Source organism: Plectropomus leopardus, chromosome 20 (assembly GCF_026936395.1).
Source record: "Plectropomus leopardus strain MGB_pleo_1.0 chromosome 20, ASM2693639v1, whole genome shotgun sequence".
NCBI classification, from domain to species: domain Eukaryota; kingdom Metazoa; phylum Chordata; class Actinopteri; order Perciformes; family Serranidae; genus Plectropomus; species Plectropomus leopardus.
Window position 1 is genome coordinate 1311456 of NC_142195.1, and position 26719 is coordinate 1338174.

The 26719-nt window shown below is 40.5% G+C and overlaps 1 protein-coding gene across 2 annotated transcripts in view; it reads left to right on the plus strand.

Moving 5' to 3' along the window:
* tln1 (talin 1) overlaps positions 1–26719 on the plus strand; it is a 101141-nt gene that overhangs the window by 25366 nt on the left and 49056 nt on the right. Inside the window, exons 4-25 of one of the 2 annotated variants that reach the window (XM_088071314.1) lie at positions 2558–2655; positions 3589–3718; positions 4590–4742; positions 5524–5666; positions 6746–6873; positions 6953–7013; positions 7344–7448; positions 10721–10876; positions 12157–12258; positions 13753–13829; positions 14097–14277; positions 17127–17240; positions 17353–17461; positions 18315–18523; positions 18613–18711; positions 19188–19250; positions 21176–21343; positions 22503–22797; positions 23559–23725; positions 23830–23958; positions 25398–25511; positions 26172–26285. In XM_088071314.1, the coding sequence (XP_087927440.1) occupies positions 2558–2655; positions 3589–3718; positions 4590–4742; positions 5524–5666; positions 6746–6873; positions 6953–7013; positions 7344–7448; positions 10721–10876; positions 12157–12258; positions 13753–13829; positions 14097–14277; positions 17127–17240; positions 17353–17461; positions 18315–18523; positions 18613–18711; positions 19188–19250; positions 21176–21343; positions 22503–22797; positions 23559–23725; positions 23830–23958; positions 25398–25511; positions 26172–26285 (2915 nt within the window). The remainder of the gene's footprint in view (positions 1–2557; positions 2656–3588; positions 3719–4589; positions 4743–5523; positions 5667–6745; positions 6874–6952; positions 7014–7343; positions 7449–10720; positions 10877–12156; positions 12259–13752; positions 13830–14096; positions 14278–17126; positions 17241–17352; positions 17462–18314; positions 18524–18612; positions 18712–19187; positions 19251–21175; positions 21344–22502; positions 22798–23558; positions 23726–23829; positions 23959–25397; positions 25512–26171; positions 26286–26719) is intronic. The other variant, XM_042509057.2, reaches the window with a different exon arrangement.

The window sequence follows — 26719 nt, forward strand, 5'->3', positions numbered from 1 at the left end:
CTTTCCCTATCTGTTTGTCTGCCTGTCTCTCTCTCTCTCTCTCTCTCTCTCTCTCTCTCTCTCTCTCTCTCTCTCTCTCTCTCTCTCTCTCTCGCTCCTTCTGCACACACACATACACACATGCTTACACAGAGATAACACAACAGCCTTTTCAGTGTTGGTATTTGTGGGGGCACTCTGCTCTACTCTATCATGTCCAACAGCTTCTGTAATTTTTTTAAATGGACAACCAACTTTCACACTTGGCTCACACTGTGATTGGCCAGATATGCACAGGAGAGAGAGGAACCAGGGTCTCAGGCTCTTTGTCATTCTTAACTCAGCTGTGTCTGTCACTTTTCTTGTGTGCATTTATAAATTTTTCTGTGGAGAATCTGTCGTAAAATGTGCTCCATTCTCCCCATGTTTAAACAATATCATGCCTCACTCCTATCTGAGATGGATGACCTCTCACTCCACCTCATATGTACTCCATTTTCTAACATAATCCAACTCTTATCCAAGCTGTCTGGTTGCTTGTTTGCAGATTTATGCAGACAATAGGAAGCAGCTTTGCACTGATCGTGTTTTCTTTCTATGTAAAAAACACCTTTCAAACTACACTCAGTTGATGTTAGGGGATAGTGGAGGAGAGGAGGTTGGTTGTTATATTCAACATGAAAAATACAGTTTCTGCTACTGTTTGTGGACAATAATGAGCCAATGACGGAATCAAAAAGCATTAAAGGCCAGAACTATTTGCTTATCTGGCTGCTTAGTTTATAGTCAAGTCAAGTCAAATCGAGTCAAGTCTATTTTATTTATAGAGCCCATTATAAGAAAACACGGTTTGCCTCAGAGAGCTTTACAGTGTACGACATCCCTCTGCCCTTAGACCCTCACATCACCCAAGGAAAAACTCCTGAAAAAGAACCCGTGTAACAGGGGGGAAAAAAAGGAAGAAACCTCAGGAAGAGGTTTCCAGGCAGCCACACCACTAGGCTGCAGCACCTTCCCTTTATCAGCTTTGTGACCTGCAGGGTTTACAAAGACTCAACGCCAGTAACATACACCCGGCACTCCGACAACTTGGCAAAATATAAATATATTAAAGAAGAAAATAATTGAAAGGAAGTTTTACTAATGGAGGCTTCAGCCATCAGCCACTGTCATAGCCTGCGATACATTTTGTATAAAAGAGCCTGCATCTACCCTATGATGATGTATGGAGAACTATAACAGCAGTCAGTGAACAGCATGACTGTAAACAAACCCCACCCTGTGGACGTAATACAGGACTGTTGGAGCCTATTCATTTTGAGTACTATTAGAAGGCCAGCCCAGAAGTTAGTGTTACCCTGGTTCCCTCGTCAAAAAGCCTCTGGGATTCTTCCATTTGATTTTAGATTATTGCAGAAAATAAGCTCTGTGGTAAACAAACATTTATGATACTTACATGTTTTGTTCAGCAAGATAATCAAATTTGTAGGCTTTTTGAAGTGTTAATGCAATTGCCAAAAGTATAAAGCTATCTTTCAGCTATAAATATACTATAATCACATAACTTACGTCACCATAACAGTGAGGCTGTTAAGCTGTGTTCAGCGTGATGACTTTCTCTAGCCTCTGTTAGCCACTTGTGAGCAACAGCCTTTTTTAAGACACGTTAAAGCAAGTGGGTTATTTACTGACGTATTTCATGTTGCAGAACAAAATGTGAAATTCTCTTCAGCTTGGGTTAACCACAGACCTTATGTTGGGCTTCTCACCAAAAACACACTCAGAAAGTCCGCTGACTTTGAGACAAATAAACTGGAGGTGCTAAAATGCTAACTCATTGCTTGGTTTTAGGACACATTCCTGGATTGCTCTACACTAACTATCACATCGGTGACATCAAGTTTATAGCACTGGTCTCACATCCCCCGGTCCAGCCAAAAAGTTTCAACAATACCAAACAATATTTTTTACAGAAATGATATGTGAACATTCAGAAGTTAAAGTAATGCATGGTAGTGGAATGTAGGAGAGAATGAGTAAAAGCAGACGAATTGTGGGTGTGCTACCTTTGTGTGGCTGATAACAGGCTCTGCTGTATGTGGGAATGTGGCTTTAAAGTGAGAATAGGCCCCTGCTCCACACCTTGCAAGCAGAGTTATGTCTAATTACATAAGCTATTTCAACAGCAGCTTTCTGTGTTACTTGTTCCAACGTGTTTGTTATTTCACATTTTGTAAGACAAAGAGTTAAAGCCAGAGTTAAAGGACTTATTCAGCAGTGTGTCTCTAGTCTCCAGCATATGACATGATCCGCTTCTTCTGACTTAACCTCTAGAGTCAAGTGGTCACCTTTTGAACAGTGTAACCTGATATGTGTGGAGCAGAAATATGTGTTGGAACAGGCGCCGATCACCCAGAGTCCCACTGACCTGCTAACATGGACAGGGAATTCAAAAGTTCAGTCCAACACAAGTACTCAAGACAATAATAGCTCCAAAGTGGCTGAATAACCACATGTGCACGTATGCCAAGAAACACACTGACAGTGAGTCACTCAGTATTCCTGTTTCCTCCTGTAGCCAATGACTATGGACTGTTCCTGTCTGATGAAGACCCAAAGAAAGGCATCTGGCTGGAGGCAGGGAAGGCCCTGGACTACTACATGTTGCGGAATGGGGTGAGTCACTCTGCACACCACTAAACGCTACAAATACTTCACTTTTAGCTCACTGTAGCTTCCCACACAAATTATAAATGGGGTGATGGCAAAATGTGCCCAGAGTCAGTGTCTCCTGGAAAGGACATTGATGAGGACCTCAACATTCACAGCGAGTTTCAGACTAAATAGATAAGAATCTGTAATAAACAGTATGCATCAAAAATATTAAACAGTTTTATTAAATACATCAGTGGCAACTAGGAGCAAGTGCAGAACGCAGAGTCCAGTTAAAGTCCGACTAAGGTGTTTACATGACAGAATAGCTCCACTTCCAATTCCTTTAAGTCTGACTTCAGTCAGACTAACATGTTGACATGTATTTTTAAAAGTCCAGTTTCAGTCGGATTAACACAATAATTCCACTTTTTCAAACGTCATGTAAATGTAATGACTGACTTGTATGTCTGGGGCCAATTAGCAAGAGTTGCAACGTGTAATGACCAATCACACACCCTCTTAGATCAGAGTGAACCGTGTGTGTGATGGCAGTGTGCTCTGTTATGGCTTTTCCCAAATCAGAGGCTACAGATTTATCATCATCTGTGTCCTGATGTCTTTAGGTGTATTTATATTTAATAAACCTAAGGAGGGACTTTTCATACAGAATAAAGCAACAGTGGACAACCGAGGAGGAATCATTCATATTTGTGAGGCTGATTTACACTGGCTGACTGCTGAAGCGCAGCTTGTGCTGGTCACTGTGCCAGCATGCAGACAGGGCACTAACACTATATATTGGAAGAGATTAGAAAAATTGAGCTCAGTAAATATCAGAATCACTTTTTGTTTGTTTTTGAGTATTATGGATAATCAAGTCGTAGAGATCCATCAGGCATTTTGACCTCAGGCATTTTAAGACAGCCCTCCTTATTTGTCTCCTCTGTCTGACAGGACACACTAGAGTATAAGAAGAAGCAGAGGCCTCTGAAGATCCGCATGTTGGATGGCACAGTGAAGACCGTCATGGTGGATGACTCAAAGATTGTCAGTGACATGCTCATGACCATCTGTGCTAGAATAGGTCAGCTCTGGCACACAGCTCACACATCACCTGCACAACTCCCTGATATGTTTGGATGAATTCATATTTGTCCTCATTCTGCCTGTCTGTCCATAATAGACAGTATATTACATCCTACAGCAGATGTTATCACGCCCCCAGTTTGGAGAAACACACTGAAGTCCGACATGGAAGCTAAGCAATGTACTGTGGAGGGGTCAGCAACAAAACACATTTTAGTCTCCCTGAAAAGAGTCCCATGTACAAAAATCAATAGCAGTGCTTTATCTTTCTGTCAGACTGCTTTCCCATGGGAAAATGAAGCCGTTATATCGCTCTCTTCAAAGAGAGACTATCTAGAATATATTCAGCACTGCTGGTCTGCTGCTGCATCCCTCAGTGAGTTATTTTGTGTTATTGGGTGACTTGTGTTCGTTTGGATTCATCAAAGTCACACAATAGCACAAACTAACTAACTTATGGAGACAGCAGCAGACCAGCAGCTCCTGTGTTCAGCGAGCGTTTTTGTGTACTGGTGGATTTGACGAGAGACGGGCTGTGTTAAATTAAGGCAAATTGCTGAATATACTCTAAATATAGTGCGCACCTAAATTGATATTGATTTGTTTTAGGTGGCTAAAATACATCTTGGTACTGACCCCCCCACAGCAGTACGTTGCTTAGCTTCCATGTCAGACTCCAGCCTGTTTCTCCAAACTGGGACTGTGCTGACTGACATCTATACTGTGTGTAATATATTGACTTTAGTGTCTCATACAACTTCAACCCAACTTCAAATAATCTGAACTGCTTATTTAATCCTCAGTTTGAGTTTGTAGTGCATAGTGAAACTGCAAGTAAACGTAGTAACCTGGCTGGGCCTGTGTGTCAGGTATTACAAACTACGATGAGTACTCGCTGGTGCGAGACAATGGTGAAGAGAAAAAGGAGGAGACCATGGGGACCCTGAAAAGAGACAAGACTCTGCTGAGAGATGACAAGAAGATGGAGAAGCTGAAGCAGAAGCTCCACACAGATGATGAATGTATGACAAACACACACTCACCATCTTAAACACACTGTATTTATGGCATGTAGTTTGACACAGGGACTGCAAAAGGATCAACATGAGGCAGGTTTCCATTAACCCTCAAAATTGTGCAAATTAAAGATGTGAATATAAAAAAAGCCTAATGGACACATGTAGATTTAGAAAAAAAATCCTTTTTTTTTTTCGCAAAAAAGTTTTTACACTTGCACGAGTAATTTGAAAAAAACATATTTTGTAAAACTGCAAAACTCTTTTAGGTCACATGATGCTTTGGCTAAGTGTCAGTAGGAACTGGCTCCCTCGTGATGCAGCAGGAGCTACAAGAGGTGTTATTGCATCACTTAGCTCTTCAAAAGTTGAGCGGATCATCTGGAAGTTGTGAATCCACAACTCCTCTGTGAAATTGTGGACTATCACCTCCCGGAAATCTCTCATACATGGACGCTCCCACGTATAAGGGGCTTGTCTTTTCATAGTCGCTCTGTAACACGCCTACGTGACCTTGGATTGGAAATGGAAATGCCTCCTGACTACAGTTGGCCTGATGTAGTGAGCTGTTAGGGAGGTCAGAGGTCAAATCAAAAATAGCCTAAAAGTAAATTTAAAATAAAAGCTGTTTTGATTGGCCGCTGACACCATCAGTACACTACATATTGTGTATACTGTATATGGCCATTAAACACCATTTGAGAAGGCCTGTCACTTCTCCAGCAGCACATTTTAGGGAGTCTCTCTCTTTTCTCAGTCAGCTTATTTGGTTGATGTTTGTCCTCAGTGAACTGGTTGGACCACGGCAGGACGCTGAGGGAGCAGGGCGTGGAGGAGACAGAGATGTTGCTGCTGAGGAGGAAGTTCTTTTACTCAGACCAGAATGTGGACTCCAGAGACCCTGTCCAGCTCAACCTGCTCTATGTACAGGTACACCAACTACTCACACAGACCCAGTAAATCTGTCTGAAGCATGCCAGGAAGTCTGGGTCACTTTCCCATGCATGATCGGGTTTTAAAAAATCCACTTGAATTTTTTTTAATTCACAATTAATTCTATTCTTCAAATCAGTCTTTGAGAAAGTCCGTCTTCAGGAGGTACAGTAGATATGAAGGTGCGTTTCTTTTCCTCAAGTAGATTTTCCGTCAAATGAAACTGGTTCTGAAAAACGCAAGGTTAACCCTTTGAAACCTGGATCTTTATCAGTTTTCTTGTGCTGCTTCAGACACCTTACGCAAGCAATTAAGCAATTAAAATTTGAGCAAATTGGTTTGATTTCTCTCGAAATATGGGGAAAAAGGTAATCAGCAACTTAGTATGAAATGTCCAGCAAATTGCATTTAAATTTTATAAAAGTTGACAGGTAAATTTTTACTAATTTGTTGCTAATTTTTAGCCAATTTCCTCTCAAGTTGCTCATTGCTTTCTGTCTGTTTTTGAAATAAATCAAGCCAATTTGTTCAGGTTTCAAAGGGTTAAAACTTCTTTTAAACTTCTTTTAATCGTTTTTAAAGCCCTCAATGGTCTTGCCCCTCTGCTGCTGGAGGATTGTAATCTATCTATTTATTTACTTTTTAAGTATCCTATGTACAGCACTTTGATCGACATCTGTCTTCTTAAAGGTGCTTTATAAATAAATAAACTTAAACTTAATACAAAATTTAGCCTTAAACAATTTCTGTGTTCAAAGAGGTGACCTTGAGTTTCCATAGAGTGGCCCACATGACACGACTATGAGCAGGTTCACATACTGACTGAGAGGCTGTTCATGGTGGAATCACCAGGCAGTCAGAACCATCACCATCTAAACAGAGCTACAGAATGTGGGGGACATATATAATATATGGGATGTTTGTGCTGGCATGGTCTCTGTTGACCTGTGGATAACTGATTCTTCTTCTAAAGGGAGCAGCCTCAGTCAAGTAACAGCTGCAACTAGCAGCTTTAGCAGCCTTCCATAAGAGTATTAACTCTGTGTGTGTTTGTGTGTGTGTGTGTGTGTGTACAGGCCCGTGATGATATTCTGAATGGATCTCATCCAGTCTCCTTTGATAAAGCCTGTGAGTTCGCAGGCTATCAGTGTCAGATTCAGTTCGGAGACCACAACGAGTCCAAACACAAGTCTGGATTCTTAGAGTGAGTGTGGTTTTCTTCTTCTTACATCTCTCCTTATCCTTAGGCTTCTGTGACACATTTTGAACTCTCTCCTCCTCAGCTTAAAGGAGTTCCTTCCCAAAGAGTACATCAAGCACAAAGGAGAGAAAAAGATCTTCCAGGTAAGACCTGAACTGATTCCACTGCCCTGCTATAATGTTACTTTTGTTTTATTGCTTAAATATACACTCTGATTTTGTTGTATCTTGCAGAAGAAACTGGGATTTGGGGGTTTTAAAGCTATCTGAAACTCAGATTTAGGAAAAACAGCTAATGGTCCAGTTAAAAACAGGATATATTCTTAAATGCAGCACAAAAATTAAGTAGCATTGCAAATGTCCATAAATCATGAGATGCCACAAATATAAGAAAGATTACATTTTTTTGGAGTTGATAACTCAGTACAGCACAGAGTTGATGTACTCGTCTGATTGTTTCTCTTGTCTCTGCAGGCACACAAAAACTGTCAGAACATGACGGAGATCGAAGCCAAAGTCAGCTATGTGAAGCTGGCCAGGTCTCTAAAGACCTACGGAGTCTCATTCTTTCTGGTCAAGGTGAGGAGAAAGCTGCCAGGTATCATCTCTGTGTGATGGATCTGCAGAACAGTGGCTTGATAAGATGGAGATGCTACTTTTGTTTTGAGGCCTTGTGTACTCAGGGTTTCCCACAATGCCAAAATGAATACATCTGCTCCCACAAAAAGATTCAATGGCTATTGGAATATATATATTCCATGCAGTTATTCATTGCTCCACACTGTGGGAACCCTGAGTTTACTGCTGTCACCACAGACTATGGTTGTCACAGACGGAGCAGCAGAGCACCAGGTGCAGTGAAAGTGACACTGTTTTTCTTGTGCAATTCACTTTCTCTGCACTCTGCTTCTCCTCTCATCCATCCATGAGATAAGCTTTGACCAGATCAACTGACCAACTATGCACCAACGACATAGATTCTTTCAACTTATAAATCTAACTTGTACCTAGTATTTTAACAGATATTTTCTTGTTCTTTTTTGCCTTTCGTCCAACCTTTCTGAAAATATCCTCTAAGGTGCAGATTTATATGCCTCCACACCAGGGATAGCCAAGGCCAGAGGCATAATGTTTTTGGGCTGTCTGTCGGGCCCATCCTTGTGAATACAATACCTCAACACCTTGAGGAAATTTCTTCAAATTCTGCACAAATGTTCACTTGGACTCAGAGCTGATGAGATTTTGGTGTTTAAAGGTGAAGGCCACTGTGTCCTTGCATCTGTCTCATTGTCGTGAACGCAGTGTCTGAGGGAGATTCCTCTAATCTGGCACAAATGTCAACTTGGACTCAATGATAAGCTGATTAGAATATGGTGGTTGAAGGTCAAAGGTCAAGGTCAAGGTGACTTTATGAAACATGTTTTCAGCCATAACTCATCTGCTCAAATTTCACACAAATATCTAATAGGATATAACGATCAAATTCTGACATTTTATATCCAAGAGGTCAAAGGTCAGCTGTGACATCATACTGTTCTGCAAAAACACTTTTCTGGCCATTAATAAATGTTAAACTGCAGGAACAGAAGGAGAGACATTTTGGTACTGAATTGTTGTCTCTAATCTGTAAAATATGCTGATTGTAGAGATCTTCTGTGCTGCAACGGGAAGATGTGTGAGTGAAGCGTCATGTTGTTACTGACAGTGATGTAAAGTATGAGAGAAAGTTGGCTGTGTGCAGAGGTATACAAGAGGTATACAACCGCATGGCAGTGCAGAGGTATACAACCGCATGGCGGTTGCTCAGCACACTAGATCAAACTACAGTTATTTTGTATCATGTCAACATGTAAAATGTGGCGTTTGGGAAACAATGACATCATCTCCTCAGGTTACAAATGCCCATTGTTTTGTGTAATGAGCATGTGCCAGAAACAATAACAACAATGGCGGCTTACTGTCCTGTCTAATGGCTATAAACTTAAACTTCTCATTGCGTTGTGTTCTAAGAGTTTATGTCAGTGGGGGTCCTGGGCCTTGAGGTCCACTGCAAATGGGTAGAAACAGTTTGTGTGACGTGAGGTTTTAGTCAGGCCACAGACCCTCTGCCAGATGGGAGTGTTCCAAAGAGTTTGTGTCCGGGGTGGGAGGAGTCAGCCTGAGGGTCCTGGAGGTGTGACAGACTGCTGCTGGTCACTCTCTTAACAGAGTCTGTGGTAGGCTGCAGGGGCAGCAATGTATCAGCTGGTGATGGAGAAGGAGAGGATGCACTCAGTGATGGCAGTGTGAAACTGCAGCATCATTGTCATCAACAGGTTAAACTTCTTAAGCTGCTGCAGGAAGTACATCCTGTTCTTATTTCCACCTCAGCGTCCGCGGTTTAAACTCTGTTTTGGATCAGGTCCAGATGAACCAGCAGATTGAGGGAAAATTTAGAGAATGGGACTGATGTCGATGAGAAGTGGAAGGAAAACTTTCGCATGTTGTGAGCATCACTCAAATCGTTGAGAGAGCTTCTTTATTTTGTCATCAACAGAGGGCGTAGCACAATGCGCAACCAAACCCTGCAGGATCTTATAAACAAGACAAACATCTGTTTGTAAAGTTTGTGAGGTTTCTCTTCAGGAGGTTTTCTTTTGCTCCTTTGAACAGGTAGAACAATTTTGGAATGCAAATTTTGCCTTGTTAAGTTTCCTAAAGAAATCCAGCGATTTCTGCGCTTTTTGAACCTGTGTGGAGATGTTTGATGAGCGTATCAGGTGGTTTGTGATGCTCATTCAAAGGAGCCTGAAACTGTTCTCTCGCTCAGCTTAACTGATGTAGACAGTGGTGTGTGTGTGTGTGTGTGTGTGTGTGTGTGTGTGTGTGTGTGTGTGTGTGTGTGTGTGTGTGTGTGTGTGTGTGTGTGTGTGCCTCCCTTTTCCTCAAATTAACAGTGAATTGTACAGTCAAGTCAGGAGACATTACTTCCAGTTCTTTCTGCTGATGATACCAATCTGATTTTGACTCATAAATATTTTGATTCATTAATTAATGAAGCTATTTCTGATCTATATAAATAGTTTGGAACGGTTTTAAACAAATAAGTTAACTTTAAAAATAAAAAGTCTAATTTGTGTTTACAGGTAATAAAATAAAAGCTATAATAAGTCTCGGCCAAAGCTTTCAGTTGGTGGGAAAGAGATAATCCAGGTTTCTTCCTCTACATTTCTTGGAGTCTTGATAGATGAAAAGCTGTACTTGAAAGAACATATTCAACTTGTTTATTATAAAGTAATGAAATCTGTTTGTATCATCAGAGGAATTATTGGCTTGGTTATCAGAACTGCATCCATATTCAGTACTAATTGATCCATATCTTAGCTGCTGCACTATTGTCTGGGCGAGCACAAATTCTACTTATCTATGGAAAGGATTTATTGCTTAGAAGAAAATCGTGAGGTTAGCCACATCTTGTAATTACTTCATCTGCCCCTCCGTTATTTGTGAAGTGGGAGCCAACCTGATGAATCAAGCCCTCCTTATTAGTATACAGTAACCTACAGTCTAATTGCGCATGCATGTATGCATACACACTCACAAATACACATGCACACACTCACTCACTCATAATTTGTCTCAATCTTTTTGTTATTTTTATATGGCTTCTATCAGAGTATTGTAATTTATTGAAATGCCTTCGGTGAGGTATTTCTTTAAACCCATTTGGGGTTCTAACCTCTTTGGCACCTGTTTTTTCTGTTTACTCTTTACTCTTTTACTCTGTTACTGTTTTTAATGGTGTGAATAAATAAAATGAAGATGAAAGATGAAGATGAAAATGATATGATGCTTCCTTTAACCTCCTACAGGAGAAAATGAAGGGCAAGAACAAACTAGTGCCTCGTCTGCTGGGGATCACCAAGGAGAGTGTGATGAGGGTGGATGAGAAGACCAAGGAGGTGATCCAGGAGTGGAATCTGACCAACATCAAGCGCTGGGCGGCCTCACCCAAGAGCTTCACCCTGGTGAGTTCTGCAAGCAGCACAGACAGAACATGTCACTGACCTAGAGATGCTGCACCATCACATCACCACTGTATCAGAGCTTGTAGTTTACCTCTCAGTTAATTTCACCTGTGGCAGCACAGTTTGTCTAGTGTGAGAAAATGACGCGATGGATTCAAGCAGCTGAAATAAGTTTCCCTCGCATGACTGAACTCACCCTTATTCTACTCTCCCATCATCCCAGTGCAGTAGCCTGAGTTGTGTTGAGACATGATGCGCTGTTATTGCATGTGATCCCTGTCGTAACTCTACCTGAGCGTCTCAACATGTGTAGTCATGCAGGTGCTGACAGAGCAAGCTGATGTGAACTTTGAATCTCTGCCTGAAGAATAAAACCACCACAGTCTTCCTTTAGTCAGGAACTCACACCTTAACAGACACGTCAAGACTTTCAGTTGTTTCAAGGATTAAAATATTAGTTTAGCGCATTCTACCCACTTTATTTTTATTCATTTTCAATTTCTTTAGCTGTGTTCATGCATATGGCATAATTTTGGCAAGATTGTGTATTTGTGTTTCATCTTGGAATTCCCAGCTCAGCTCCTACAATAAGTCTGAAATACACTGTGGAAACTAAATTGTTACATTCATACTCTTAAGTGCAAAAAAATGCACCATAGAAACCCATTCAAACTGACATTTTTGATCCCACGGCCATCAAAGCATAAAAACATGCATTGTATTAGTTGGGTGTCATTCTGGGCTTTTGACTTGGAATTTATTATTATTTATTATTAATAATATTTATTATTTATTATTTTTTGCCATATTTGGCATATGGAAACAATACATGCTATTTCCTCTAGGTGCACTCTTACAATAAATGTAGCTGGTAATCACTGATATATCCCAGACTGTTATAAAAAGTTTTATACTTAGCATGAAATATATTGAAAATATTTATTATTTTTTTTAGTTGTTTTTTTTTCATGTAAAAACAGTGTGGCATCATGACAAAAACCTGGCATTTAAATTGATACAATTCTGAAAATTAATGAATATTTGGTATTCATAATTAGGACTGATTTTGGTTAAAAATGATAACTTAATGAAAGTAGGAAATCATATTTATGTATAATAACGATACAAATGATTTATACTCCTGACTGCTATCCCTGTAGTTATTGGGTCATAATAAAAATGTTTTTGCACTTAGTTATGGCTCTAACCCCTAAAGGACAGGGACGGGGTCCTGCATGTCTTCATGTTTTCATCCCAGATTGTTATTTTTCTGCTCTCAGGACTTTGGAGACTACCAGGACGGTTACTACTCTGTGCAGACCACTGAGGGAGAGCAGATAGCTCAGCTCATTGCCGGTTACATTGACATCATCCTCAAAAAGGTAAACATCAGCATTATTATGGGAACATCATTGTGCATTACGATTCTGAAATGTATTAGTTTAATGGTGTACTAACTTGACTTTTTTAAATGTTGGATGCCCCTCTTCAGTTTATTTTTTAATGCAGTACATTTTCAGGTTGTCTGTCTGTCCATCCCATTCTCCTGAACAGGATATCTCAAAAACACCTTTATGGAAAATCTTCAAATTTGGCACAGATGTTTAATCAGGCTCAAAAATGAACTGATTAGATTTTGGTGGTCATAGGTCAAGGTTAATGTGACCTTGTTTGTCCCATTCACTTGAACACGGTATCACAAAACACCTTGAGTGCTTTTTCGAATTTAGCACACATGTTCATTTCAACTCTGCAATGAACAGAGTTTGATATAAATATCAAGCAGCAGAGTGAGGTGCAGAAGCACTTATGTATACAATAAGGTTACCTTAGGCCTAACATGTATTTAACAAACCATATAAACAGTACAGTATTAGGTAAGAGAGGAGAACTCACCAGATCTCAAAGAACTTTTCGTGGTCATTCCTCCATGTATATCTTAATTTTTTCCAGGTTCAAAAAGCTCATCAGTTTTCTCATCCATCCAGCGGAAATCAGTTGTTCCCAATTCTGAAGAATTAGAGACCTTGCTAGTACTGTAGAAAAGGCAAGAGCATTGCTTAGCTTTTTGGATATTGAGGAGCTTCTAGGGACTATTACTGAAAAGTAGAACAATAGTACATGGGTCAATGTTTTTATTTTGCAACAGAGGAAAAGGTCTCAAAGATAGATGTGTCAAAGATGGACAGGGCCTAAACAGATCAATAAGAGCTTTGGCATGGTGACATCTGTCACAGAGAGGGCTCATGTTGGCTTTTATTTTAGCAAGTCTCATGTCAGGTCAGTAAACTCTGTGAGTAATCTTTAATTGAATAAGACTATGGCGAACACTGTAATTCTGTTCTGTTTTCTGATCTATCTTTGATTCCATAGGTTTCTGTTTTAAAGATAAAGAATAACAATGATTATGAAGCTAATGCTCCCTCTGCCTCATACCTCCTTATTTCTCTGACTGTTGTTGATCTCTAGTTCTAATAGACAGATTTCCACTCCTAAAGCACGTGACCAAAGAGCATACCTGATGAATATCTACTAAATGTGATTTGTTTTTTCAGATAATGTTGTCAATGAAGATCTTTATTTTTATCATTATGTTTGCTGCTGAAAGTAGCCAATGCAGCCGCATTTAGTCTTCCTCTACTCTTGACTGTTTCTTATTATACATCACCTTTTTATTTGATAAAAATATGGATCGACTCTGTTTGCATTTATTGTCCTTAAAAATATGACTTGTGTTATGAGACAGTGTCTCAAATGTGCTATACATGTTGTTTTCAGCCCGTGTGATGTCCAGCTTGTCTTAAATCAGGATTCCTTTAAAATAAGATGTTGTTTGGTCCAGTGGTCACATTGATGTCTTTACTGTCCTCTAACAGAAAAAGAGTAAAGACCACTTTGGCCTGGAGGGAGATGAAGAGTCAACCATGCTGGAAGACTCTGTTTCACCCAAAAAGTAAGTGTGTGTTACTGATACAGCACACTATGTTAATCATTAACACATACTGTACATTTAGCTACCAGTAGACATTTGTCGTTTTCAGGAGTTGTAGACACTCATCAAACTTTCTGAACAGTATCCTTTACTGTTTAGTTTAGCATCAGTGAGTGCTAGAGAAATGACCTCTGCTTCCCAATAAGACTGGAGAAAGGCCTGTAATTTGCATCCAAATCAGCTCTTTTTTCTTTTCTCCTTTTCTCTTTCTTCCTGCCATCATCGCAGGTCCACAGTGCTGCAGCAGCAGTTCAACAAGGTGGGCAAGGTGGAGACAGGCTCCGTGGCCCTGCCAGCCATCATGCGCTCAGGAGCTGGCGGTCCAGAGAGCTTCCAGATGGGCTCCATGCCTCAGGCCAAGCAGCACATCACCAGTGGACAGATGCACAGAGGACACATGCCTCCACTGGTAAGACAAAGACAAACATTACACAAAACGAAATGCACAAAACTCACATATAACATTATTGAGACTCAATTGCTCAAACCAACTCTAACTGCTACTCTGGCCTAATCTGTTCCAATGAGGTTAACACTACTATTAAACAAAATTTTCCAACCCCCTGACTCGCTACCCCCCTACCTTTACTCAACTGACACCTGTAACTCCCTAATGCTGTTTTTTAATGAGAAGATTCACAAAATCCACTAGCACTTATGCTTCGCCTCTCTCCTCCTCTGAACTTCTCCTGCACTGTCAGCCATTCTCCAGTTTCCAACTCCCCGATGCTTCAGAAATCTCAGACCTCATCCGTAAATATTAGCCCTCCACATGTCAGCTAGATCCCCTTTCCCACAGCTCTGGTCAAATCCTGCCTCTCGTCTTTGCTGCCTCTCTGCCATCATCCACTCCTTACTCACCACTGGAACTGTCCCCACACTCTTCAAAACTGCAGCTGTCACCCCAATACTGAAAAAAACTGGCTCAGATCCCAACAACTTCAGTAAACTCCGCCCCATTTCTAACCTTCCTTTCATCTCTAAAATACTTGAAAAAATAGTTGCCACTCAGCTCCACTTCCATTTAACTCAAAACGGCCTTTATATATATGAACAATTCCAGTCCAGTTTCCGCCCCCGCCATAGTACTGAAACTGTTAAAAATATATATAAAAATCACTAACGACCTCCTCATGGCAGATGACTCCAGTTTCCTCACTATTCTCATTCTCCTCACTATTCTCATTCTCCTTTATCTGAGTGCGGCCTATACTATTTCTCACACCATCCTCCTCTATAGATTATACTCAATTGGCTTCACTGGCACCCACCTAGACTGGTTTCACTCATATCTCTCAGGCCACACTCAGTTCATCCAACTCAAATCCTTCAGATCCCAAACGTTCCGTTACTTCAGGTGTGCCCCAGGGCTCTGTCCTGGAGGCCCTTCTCTTCATCACCTCCTTACGCACGGCAACATTTTCCGCAAATTCAATATCCATTTCCACTGCTTCGTCCAGCTTCACCCAGATCTACCTTTCCAGCAAACCAAATTCCACACTTCCACCCTCTGCCCTCACCAACTGCTTATCTGAAATAAAATTCTGGTTCACCTCAAACTTCCTAAAACTTAACAGTGACAAAACAGAAATCCTCCTAATTGTCACAAAATCTACACTATCTAAAGTTGACAGTTTTTCCCTCACAATCGACAGCTCCTCAGTCTCTCCCTCCCCTCAGGTTAAGAGTCTGGGTGTCATCCTTGATAGCTCACTATCATTTCAATCCCACATCAATAATATTACCCGGACTGCATACTTCCATCTACATAACACTAATCATCTCTGCCCCTCTCTCACCCTGCATTCTACTTCTGTCCTTGTTCATAGCCTCATCACCTCCCGTACCGATTACTGTAACTCTCTCCTCCTCTGTCTCTCTCACAAATCCCTGCATAAGCTTCAAGTGGTCCAGAATTCAGCTGCTCGCATCATCACCAAAACCCCCTCATTTCACCACATCACCCCATCCTACAGCAACTCCACTGGCTCCCGGTTAAATTCAGAATAGAATTCTAAATCCTCCTGTATGCATTCAAGGCCATCCACAACCTCGCCCTTCCTTACCTGTCAGATCTCCTCCACATCGCCATCTCCTCCTACTCCCTTAGATTCTCCTCCTCCATCCACATCACAGTACCCCCCACCCGCCTCAGCACCATGGGGAGCAGAGCTTTCAGCCACTCTGGTCCCCAACTCTGGAACCCACTCCCACTGGACATCAGAAACATTGACTCTCTTCCTCTCTTCAAATCCAGACTCAAAACTCACCTGTTCAAGATTGCTTACACTGTGTAATTGCATTGTTCCAATTTATACTGTGTGTAACTTTTATCTGTTGTTTTATTGTAATTTTTTTATCTTTGTGAAGTGTCCTTGAGTGCTGACAAAGGTGCTTATAAATAAAATGTATTATTATTATTATTATTAACATTATTATTATTATTATTACATGTTCTCTTTGGCAACTTTACAACTTTACAAAGACATCATGAAACCTGTGATGCATTTGAAAAATACAGTAAACAAGGAACACAAGCCAGGATGGATGAAAGGGATGTAACAACAAACAGAATAATAACTTTTTACATTGTTATTCTTTATTTAACAAGAGCAATGCACAACACATTAATTGGATCAGATAGCTAAAGGCTGATCTTGAAGTGTTATCGCTGAGTTGAAGTCAGTAAACATGGTATGTAAACATAATGATGATAGATGATAGATGAGGCTTGAGTCAGGATGGGAAAAGGATGAATGTTCTAAGTTTTAGAATTAAGTCAGATTTCTGAGGGAAAAAGTTGAAAATTTGAGCCTAAATTTGGAGTATTAAGAAAGTTTCATGAATCATGTGCAAACCCAATGGTGAGATGATTTCTCTGCTCAGATCTGCACTGGTTTCTATGTTAGTAAGGTTAATGTTAATAAAAGAGGGCCATTCTCTATACTGTCAACCAATTCCATGTGCAGATCCAAACCAACAATGAATCTCTCCACTGCTCTCTGCTATAGGTTTTCTGTGTGTATCACAGCCTGACATATCTTCTTCCTCTGTGCCATAGAGCCCCAATGTTGTGCTAAAACTTGGACAAACAGAACAGTGGGAATAATAAGCCTTTTTGGAAAGTTAAACTATGTAATTGTGATGGTGTTTTGAAGGATTTATGTAATCACTCTGAACCAGTTTGCCTTTAGCTGAGAGCCAAAGACAGAGCAGAGAGACTGACTAACACATTGTTGGATGTGTGTGTGTCCACAGACCTCTGCACAGCAAGCCCTGACTGGAACCATCAACTGCAGCATGCAGGCTGTCCAGGCTGCCCAGGCCTCTCTGGATGACTTTGACACCTTGCCCCCACTAGGAACAGATGCTGTGAGATTGGATTTTGCTTTATTCTCATTCCACCTAGATTGATTTGAGTGCTTATATAATCTGAATATGAAATCTAGATCCTGACCTGAGGATTTTTTTTACTTTGTTTTAGGCATCCCAAGCATGGCGCAAAAACAAGATGGATGAGTCCAAACATGAGATCCATTCCCAGGTGGACGCCATCACAGCAGGCACCGCCTCCATGGTCAACCTCACTGCAGGTACAAACACTGGGTTGCACCAGACTCTCTTCTTATTTCTACCAGTATATGTGTAACACCAAGAGAAAACATGTTGGTCATCTTGAAGAGAACGTCCTCCCCTTGCTGCTATGATGTAAAAATGAGCTGCAGGGTATGTCTGTACACTGTGACATCACTGAAGTGTACAACACAAATCTTCTGAAATCTTCCAGCAGTGAAACACTGCATTTCAGTAACTGACTCAAGACCTGTAGACCTGATGACACGTGTAACCTTTCTGAAATACTGAAAAATAGTCATTCAAGAATCCCTTAAAGGTCTAGTGTGTGGGATTTTTTGGCATCTAGTAGTGTGGCTGCAGAACCTGGGTTTCCCGCACATTCATTTATTTGTGGCGGATTAACACCTGCCACAATGAACTGATTTCATATTTCTGAGATTGGACCATTCATTAGGAGTGCTTTTGGACCGTGCGATTATACAAAGCAAAACATTCTCAGAGTGCAGCTTTTTTTTTTAAAAAAAGGGAGTATTTCCCCTCAAATGATCCAAAGAAGGTTGCAGATAGTGTTTTGTGCCCACCACTGTGAACCTTGTTAATATAGTCATATACTCTGTGGTGTATACAGTGATATTCTGTTTAACTTGGAGCTTTGTGTATTAATTGTCTAATGTATTGTCCCTTTATTGTTTAATGTGTATTACTTGTAATTGGCCTGATATGGATGCTGTTTCTGTTTTTGAACACAATGTGTGTGTACTGGCTACTGAGAAACACTGTCACAATTTGTTTCCTATGCAGGTGCGACCAAACCACGTAGTTTCTCCTCTGGGTATTAATCCAGTTGTCTACCTCTCTTCCTGTCCTTAGGTGACCCAGCAGAGACAGACTACACTGCAGTGGGCTGTGCTGTTACCACCATCTCCTCCAACCTGACAGAAATGTCAAAGGGAGTTAAACTGCTGGCAGCTCTGATGGAGGATGAAGGAGGAAATGGGCAGCAGCTGCTGGGTGCTGCTAAGAACCTGGCCGGTGCCGTATCTGACATGCTGAAGACAGCTCAGCCTGCGAATACAGAGGTACACAGACACACTTCAAGGGACATGGACATGTGTCATGGTTTTATGTCTTTATTCTTGTGTTTTCATGTCATGTCTTTTGGTTGTAGCCTCGTCAGAACCTGCTGCAAGCTGCAGGAAATGTTGGCCAGGCAAGCGGAGAGCTGCTGTCTCACATTGGAGAGACAGACACTGATCCTCAGTTCCAGGTATGTCCATATTAACTTTGACTCATGCACTTCTTGGTGGTTCTTTACTCTGACTGTGTAGGACTACAAAAAAAAACCCTTCAGTAGCCTCATTAAAAAAGCATTTGTACAAACACATTTTTAAAGGAACAATTCAAGTTTTGAAGTTTCAAATTTGTTGTAATTTATTGTGAGAGTACAATCAGTTATAAGAGTAACAGAAGTAAATATTTTTCATATCTAAACATCATTATAAATCTACAGCTGTTTGGAGCCCTTTTAGTTTGGAGCCCGGTGCAGCTGCCTACCTGGCTTAATGGTTAAGTCTGCCTTTACCAGGTGTAAGCAGTAATACCACATGCTGAGCAATTGGCCCTTTCTTAACAGGCACATTTTAAACAGGAACTGTACATGTTCAAAAGATGGCTTTTGGTTGAATGACAAAACTGTATGCTGTGTTTCCTTTGTTTCATGTCTATTTTATTGCTATTTGACAGTTTGGAGGTAAAGGATCTTTCAGGGGTGCCAGATGGAGAGTCCCCTCTTATTATCAAATGCTGGTAACACATGTCCTTAAGACAAATGCATCATTCTAAAATGCCAATCAAAACAATCTCTTTGTCATTGAGGTGGTAGTAATTAATCCAGTCCAACAAAATTACAATTCAATGATTGTGATTTAATTGAAATACAAATTCCTATCAGATGACTCCAGTCTAGAGTTACTAAAGTAGGAAATGGTAAGAGCTGATATTCAATTCTCCTTTACTCTTGCGTCATTCACACACAATAACCAGTATTATGACATGTCAAGTTTATATGTACAACCTATAATCACATACGTCTCGAAAGGCCCCAGCAGTAACAATTTAAGTTGCTGTTAGATTCATTCTAATGGGGCATGTCATGAATCAGTCACACAGCTCTGATTTACTTTAAAGTCTCTGTGTTTAGTATGCATCAAATATTTGATTCTCTGTTCATAGTTGTAATTAAATCATTCCACCTCTCCGTACTGGCCTCAAGGGACCATCCCTGACATGACTACACTGTCAGAGATGTGGCTCACAATCCAACTGCATTTAAATTTCTGCTGAAACTGAGGCTACAGCAATCTCTGTTGGTCAAATCAAGTGGGCATATCTTATAGTTACTATCATGAAGGGTAACTTTGATATTTTTTAAGCTGGAACCTATTTTCCCATGACTTAGTATAAAAGTGACTTATTGGAACAACAGCTTCCAAAATTTGTCCAGTATTGACTGAGAGCACTGCAGCGAGCGGTCATGATGTAGGCTGTAATGTGACCTCTTGGGGCATTTGTGCATCGTCAATTTATGATTGTTAACAGTGCTTGTTTTGCCACTGACAGGCTCAGATTGTTATTGTGTCTTACAACACAATGGAAGGGATCCCTAAAGGGATAGACCTTTTTGTTAGAGAGTACAATCCTTTCTTTTGACCAGAAACTGTCCAGAGAACGCTATTCTTAAACCCACCAGACTCCATTTAATAAACATATCATTGTGTGTAGAGAGCAGCATATTTTCACATCCAACAGGGTGAAGTAAGGGTTGATATAAACCAGTCAGAGTTGGTGATGTTGGAACAATGGAAAGATGAGACATGAGCTTGTGAGCCTTTTCTTGTTTCTGTCAACTTTGAATAAAGTTTGTGTTTATCTGGTGGTTTTGGTGATAGCCATTTTGGGGCTTATTTTAGTTAAAAAGAAGGAACCTTACTCTATCAAAAAGGGTTATCTCTGTAGGGATCCTTTCCATAATGTTTTCAGACACTTAGAATACCAATCTGAGCCTGTCAGTGACAAAAACAAGCACTTTTAGGTGACCTACACTGACAGTGAAAACATGCCCTGAGTGGTTGCATTGCAGCCTGTTTTGCTGCTGCTGGTTGCAGCAGTCTCTCTCAATATTGGACCAATATAAAAAACTGTTGTTGCTATTTGATCCTTTGACACAAAAATGTCAGAAAATAGGGTCCAGGTTGCCCTTGAAGTTGGAAATAGCTGTCTGTGGATGTCTCTCCACTGCTGCTCAGTAAAGAAAATGCACAGGGAAACATACAGATGAAACATGAGGGTTAAAACACTGAAACTGCTCATTTTTTAGAAGTCTGCAGGTGGTAAGACATTTGAGTATGTAACAGAATACAGTAGTATACATTTTGGGCAGAGTGGGTCATTGGCTCATACTGATGGAACCTCCCTTATGTGACAATAATATGAAACACCACCAATGTAGAACCTTTGAGCTTTTACTAGAGGCAGCATTGAAGAGATAAAGCCCAGACGAGTTTGATTTAATCAGCCATCTATTGAACATTAATAGTTAAAATAGTAATTTCACTTCTCTACCATTTCATACAGGATAATTCATAAATAATCTGTGTAATTCTAAGATCTCAAATTTACACAATACCTGTGAGTGTTGAGTTCTGAGTGATGTGTGTGTTTGCTGTTGGTAGGACATGCTGATGCAGTTGGCTAAGGCGGTGGCTAACGCAGCAGCAGCTCTTGTGCTTAAAGCCAAGAACGTGGCTCAGAAGACAGAGGACTCAGCCCAGCAGAACAGGGTCATTGCTGCAGCCACTCAGTGCGCTCTGTCCACGTCTCAGCTGGTGGCCTGCACTAGGGTGAGTACTCTACCTCTGTTACTCTGTATATCTACTTAGGGCATGACATTGGCCATAACATTCACTGTTTGATGCTGCGGAGTACATTTTAATGCCACCACTGCAGTGAAAGACCCAGCTGGAAGCATTATGTTTTCAGGTGTTGGTACATCCCATTCTTATAGACATAATATCTCAAGAATGCCTTGAGGGAATTTCTTTCTATTATTTATTATTATCTATTATCTATTATTTCTTCTCAGCACTGAACTGATTAGATTTATGATGTCATAGGTCAAAATTCAGGGTCATTATGACCTTTTCTGTCTCTTGTAAATAGTAGCTCAAGAATGCCTTGGCATACCTTGCACAAATGTTCAATTGTAATCAACAATGAATAGATTAGAATTTGGTGGTTAAAAGTAAAAATCACCATGACCTTGCATATGTTTCATTCTTGTGAATGTGATATCTTTAAAGCACTTTGAGGGAATTTATTCAAATTTGGCACAAACTTTCATTAAGATGCAAAAATGAACTGATTTAAATGTGCTGGCTAAAGGTTAAGGTCACTGTGACCTTACAGTCACTGCTTTCTCACGAACACAACTTTCTAAAAACACCTTGAGAGAATTTCTTCAAATTTGGCATAAACATCCACTCCACTTGGATTAAGTAATTAAAGATTGTGGGTTAAGATCAAGGTCGCTGTGATCTTTCGTTTTTGTCATTCTTGTGAACACAATATCTCAAGGCCTCAAGGAATTTTCCACAAATTTGGCATAAACTTCCTCTTGGACTCAAGAATGAACTGATTAACTGATTGGTGGTTGAAGGTCAGAGGTCAAGGTCACTGTGACAACATAAGGTTCTTTAAAAACACTTTTCTGGCCATTACTCAGTGTCTTAAGTCAGGAACAGAAGGACAGACATTTGGTCAGATACTGACTTGGTGACACTAATCTGTAAACCGTATTGATTGTAGAGATCTTCTGTGCCGCTGGGAGGAAGATGTGTGTGAAGCATCCATGTGTTCACAGACATGGATACAAACTGTGACTGCACTGTGACTGGTGTGCAGAGGCATACAACAGCCAGGCAGTAATTGTAGTTGTTGAATGTGAATGCAGCCCCTTATAGTCATCTGTCCTCACACATACACATCTTATCACTCCTGAAGGTGGTGGCTCCAACCATCAGCTCCCCTGTGTGCCAGGAGCAGCTGATTGAGGCAGGCAAGCTGGTAGCCAAGTCAGTAGAAGGCTGTGTGGAGGCGTCGCAGGGGGCCTCCAATGACGAGGGCCTCCTGAAGCAGGTGGGTGTGGCTGCCACAGGTGTCACTCAGGCCCTCAATGAGCTGCTTCAACACATCAAACAGTACGCCAGTGGAGGCCATCCTATCGGACGCCACGGAGAAGCCACTGACCGGATCCTGGATGTTACCGAGAACATCTTCAGCTCGATGGGAGATGCTGGTGGGTGAAGGGAGCTAAAATCACAACCGCAGGTTGCATTGCTTTCGTTAACAGCTTGGCATCAAAAAGGTGCAATTGATCTTTCCATTCCACATTTCCCACAATGCTAGTTGTTTCTAGCAACGGAGTTATTTAGCTACATTAGCCAAAGCAGCTTTCAGTGTATTTTGGTGGGTGTGCAAAGGGCTTGTAAAATGTGTTGTTTAAATTGGTCTGAGATATTGATTGGAAGCATGGATATCATTTTGACCAAACACAAAATTTAGATGAGGTGATTTGTTTCAAGCAACAGACACACACAAGCTCAGGACAACATAAAAACATCAACGAGTGCTGGGGCACTGTCAAATAGTGCGTAGTTGTAGTGTGAACATAACGTAAGAAAGATAAGAAGATAATGTGAGTATTTAGTGAGTCAGTGAGCTGTTCTTATGGTCTTCATTGAGAAACAAACAGTACCATTTTGAAGTCTTGTAGAGACTGTACATGTAGATGACTGTATTGTACATGTAACTGTTGTTTGTATGTTGTTTGATGTACCTCACACTTGTATATATATTATATATACATATATCTATATATAATATATATATTATATATATTAAACACTGAAGCCTTAAATGGATTTATACTTTCCATCCCTCTCAATAATTTTAAAACTAAATTATAGCAATATTGATGATATCTAAAAAATGGTAGCAGTCCCAAAGGTGGAATTTTCCTTTACACACTTAGAGAACATGTTTTCTTCCTCCCCCCAGGTGAGATGGTCCGTCAGGCTCGTATCCTTGCCCAGGCCACGTCTGACCTGGTTAACGCCATCAAGATGGATGCAGAGGGAGAGTCCGACCTGGAGAATTCACGCAAGCTGCTGTCAGCTGCCAAGTTGCTGGCTGATGCCACTGCTAAGATGGTGGAGGCTGCTAAGGTCTGTCTTTCTCTTTCATTATGTGTCTATACAGTGAACAGGCTTTTTCATTTTTATCAGCCTGTTAGCTGAATGTGTGATGATCTTTGTGCCTCCATCCACAGGGTGCAGCAGCAAACCCTGACAGCGAGGAGCAGCAGCAGAAGCTGCGAGAGGCTGCTGAAGGTCTCCGCATGGCCACCAACGCTGCAGCCCAGAACGCCATCAAGAAACGGCTTGTCAACAAGCTGGAGGTAAATTATGACATAAACATTTGTGTGTGTGTGTGTGTGTGTGTGTGTGTGTGTGTGTGTGTGTGTGTGTGTGTGTGTGTGTGTGTGTGTGTGTGTGTGTGTGTGTGTTTGTCTTAATGCAAATCGTGCCACCTATTGTAGCTACCACAGAAGCTGTTTTGTTGGGGTCACAAAATTGTGTCTAGTTCTGTATTGTTGTTATTGTTCTTCTTCTCAACAACTTGGATGTGCAGACCCAAACCAACAATGTGTCAGTCTATCTCCCAACACTTTCTGCCTTCTCTCCTCTGTCTGTGGCTCTCAGCTTTAACACCAACTGAAGATATGAATTTAATTTTAATTTAATTTAATTTTTTTTTTAAATTTTAAAATCACCTCACTAAAATACATAAAAAAGGCACAATCCTGGTCACAACTGGTCACTGTGGTTAGATACACACATAATGAATTGTTGGTTTGGATCTTGTCATGAGATATGCTGAAAAAAATATAGAATATTTCCAGACTTATCTAAGTCAGGCCGAAGTTGTAGAAATATGGGAAGCTTACATGTGTGTGAGCAGTGTTAGTTAGGATCAAGGGGTTTAGGATGTACCACATAATCACAACATCCCATTGAAATGTTGCCAGAGACCAGCCTTCTCTCTCCCAGTGTTTACTCTCATATAAACTGTCCATTTCAGAAAGCTTGTCCATATTTGACTTGCTGCTTTCATGTGTTTGTATTGGAGTTTGAAGACTAACTCTCATGCATATTTTTTTTTTTTTAACAGAGAAATGTACATGAATAAGGAAAAAGTGTGTCGGTGCTTTAACAGATTAGCATTAAATATAGTGCTGCAGTCCACTTGTATTAGGCAGCAAGCTTGTTTCAAATCTCTGCAGCACTTTCAGAGTTTCTGTGTTTCCTCAGCTCTGCGGAAATTGTTAGGACTCCTCTGACTGACTGAACATATTGCTCATTCTCACTAATCATTATAACCAGAATGAAGACCTGCTTGGGCAGACAGGGCCCTTCACACGATTCTTAATTTTGATCCTGTTCATTTAGTGTGCCTACTGTGGTGTAACATGTAAGTTAGTGTCTAGAGAGCTTTATCTTTCTCTTTCTCTCTAGGCTCTCTGACTTGATCCATTCATAGATATAAAGGCAGCATCAGTCAGTTGTGTCATGTATTACAAGCATATGTGTGTGAACATTGAATGTATAGTTTTAAAGACATATCTGATCCTGCTCCTGCTGTCTGTGGTTACTAGAAGTTGTTTGCACATGAAATCAAAAGACACTGAGGTTTCTGAAACTTGACAATTAGCTACTGCTTTTATGTTTAGAGGGATCATTTAAACTGTTAACCATACAACCACATTAGCTGCTAATGTAGGGCCACCTCCTTTAATCACTTGTACAAATCTAATGTGTGTTTCCTGTTTCCTGTCAGAACGCAGCCAAACAGGCTGCAGCAGCAGCCACTCAGACGATAGCTGCTGCTCAGCACGCTGCCTCCTCCAACAGGAACCAGGCGGCCCAGCAGCAGCTCGTCCAGAGCTGCAAGGTACACATGCTCACTACATACTTCTGTCTGTTCAACTCAGCTCTCTGAACACACGACAGTTAGAGTAGCTTTGTCTTTAAGATATCATCTCTCTTTCATTTTCACCTGTTTCTCTGCTCTCAGTCTGTGTATTATTATTTCACATCCTTTGTTTGCACCCTTCTAACAGAAATGATGAGTCATTCAGTTTTAAGGTCAAACAGTCAGTGATTTGTCTTATATTTATTGTCAGCCAGTTGACAAAAAAAAATTTTTTTTTTCAATTTTTTTTCTTTTGGGCTGTTTGTTGTTTGTTTATTTATTTATTTTAGATTTTTCTGCATTGGATACTTTTACTTTTGATAGTTTTAAGTACTTTTTTCCTGATTATACTTATTTACTGTTTAACATTTTTAACGTAAGACTTTTACCTATAACAGAGTATTTTAGCAATTTTGTTTATTCAACATTAAGTATTAATGAGCCTTTACTTCTTTTTGTTCTCTAAAATATATAGAGGGTGTGTAATTTCACAGCTGCTTTGTAGCTGTGACAGAAATACATAGTATTTAAAAATTTGATGAATAGATAGGTAGATAAGTTAGTCTACTTTGCAATTTTTTTACATGATGTAATTTCCTGTGTGTGTGTGTGTGTGCGTGTGTGTGTGGGGGAGATCAGGTGGTGGCTGAGCAGATCCCTCAGCTGGTTCAGGGAGTGCGAGGCAGCCAGTCTCAGCCTGACAGCCCCAGCGCTCAGCTGGCTCTCATCAGTGCCAGCCAGAACTTCCTGCAGGTGACTCTACAGCCCTGCATTCATTCACACTGTGAACAGAACATTTTAGATCATTTCTGTCAAATAGAACATTTTTTAGTACAGCAGCACAGAAAATGCATGACAATACAGGTGGTACAGCAGTAATGTTTATGGACACAAACCAATTGTATTTTTACATTGTTTTATTGTTGTTTAGATAATGTGATTTGTTTCGATAATGCAACCGTGTAAGTTGAAATGCTGTTGTGGTATCTGCTGTGATGGGAACATGGTCAATAGTATCCAGCTATGGCTAGATTTACATGATCTTAAATAAAGATTAGATCTTCATGTTCCAGAGTATATATCATTTCTTTTTTATGACTTTTATCTTAAGCAGACTTAAATAAGGCCACTTGCCACCAATTGACTAATAGGAATGACAGATGCCGAGGATATTCATGCTCACTAGG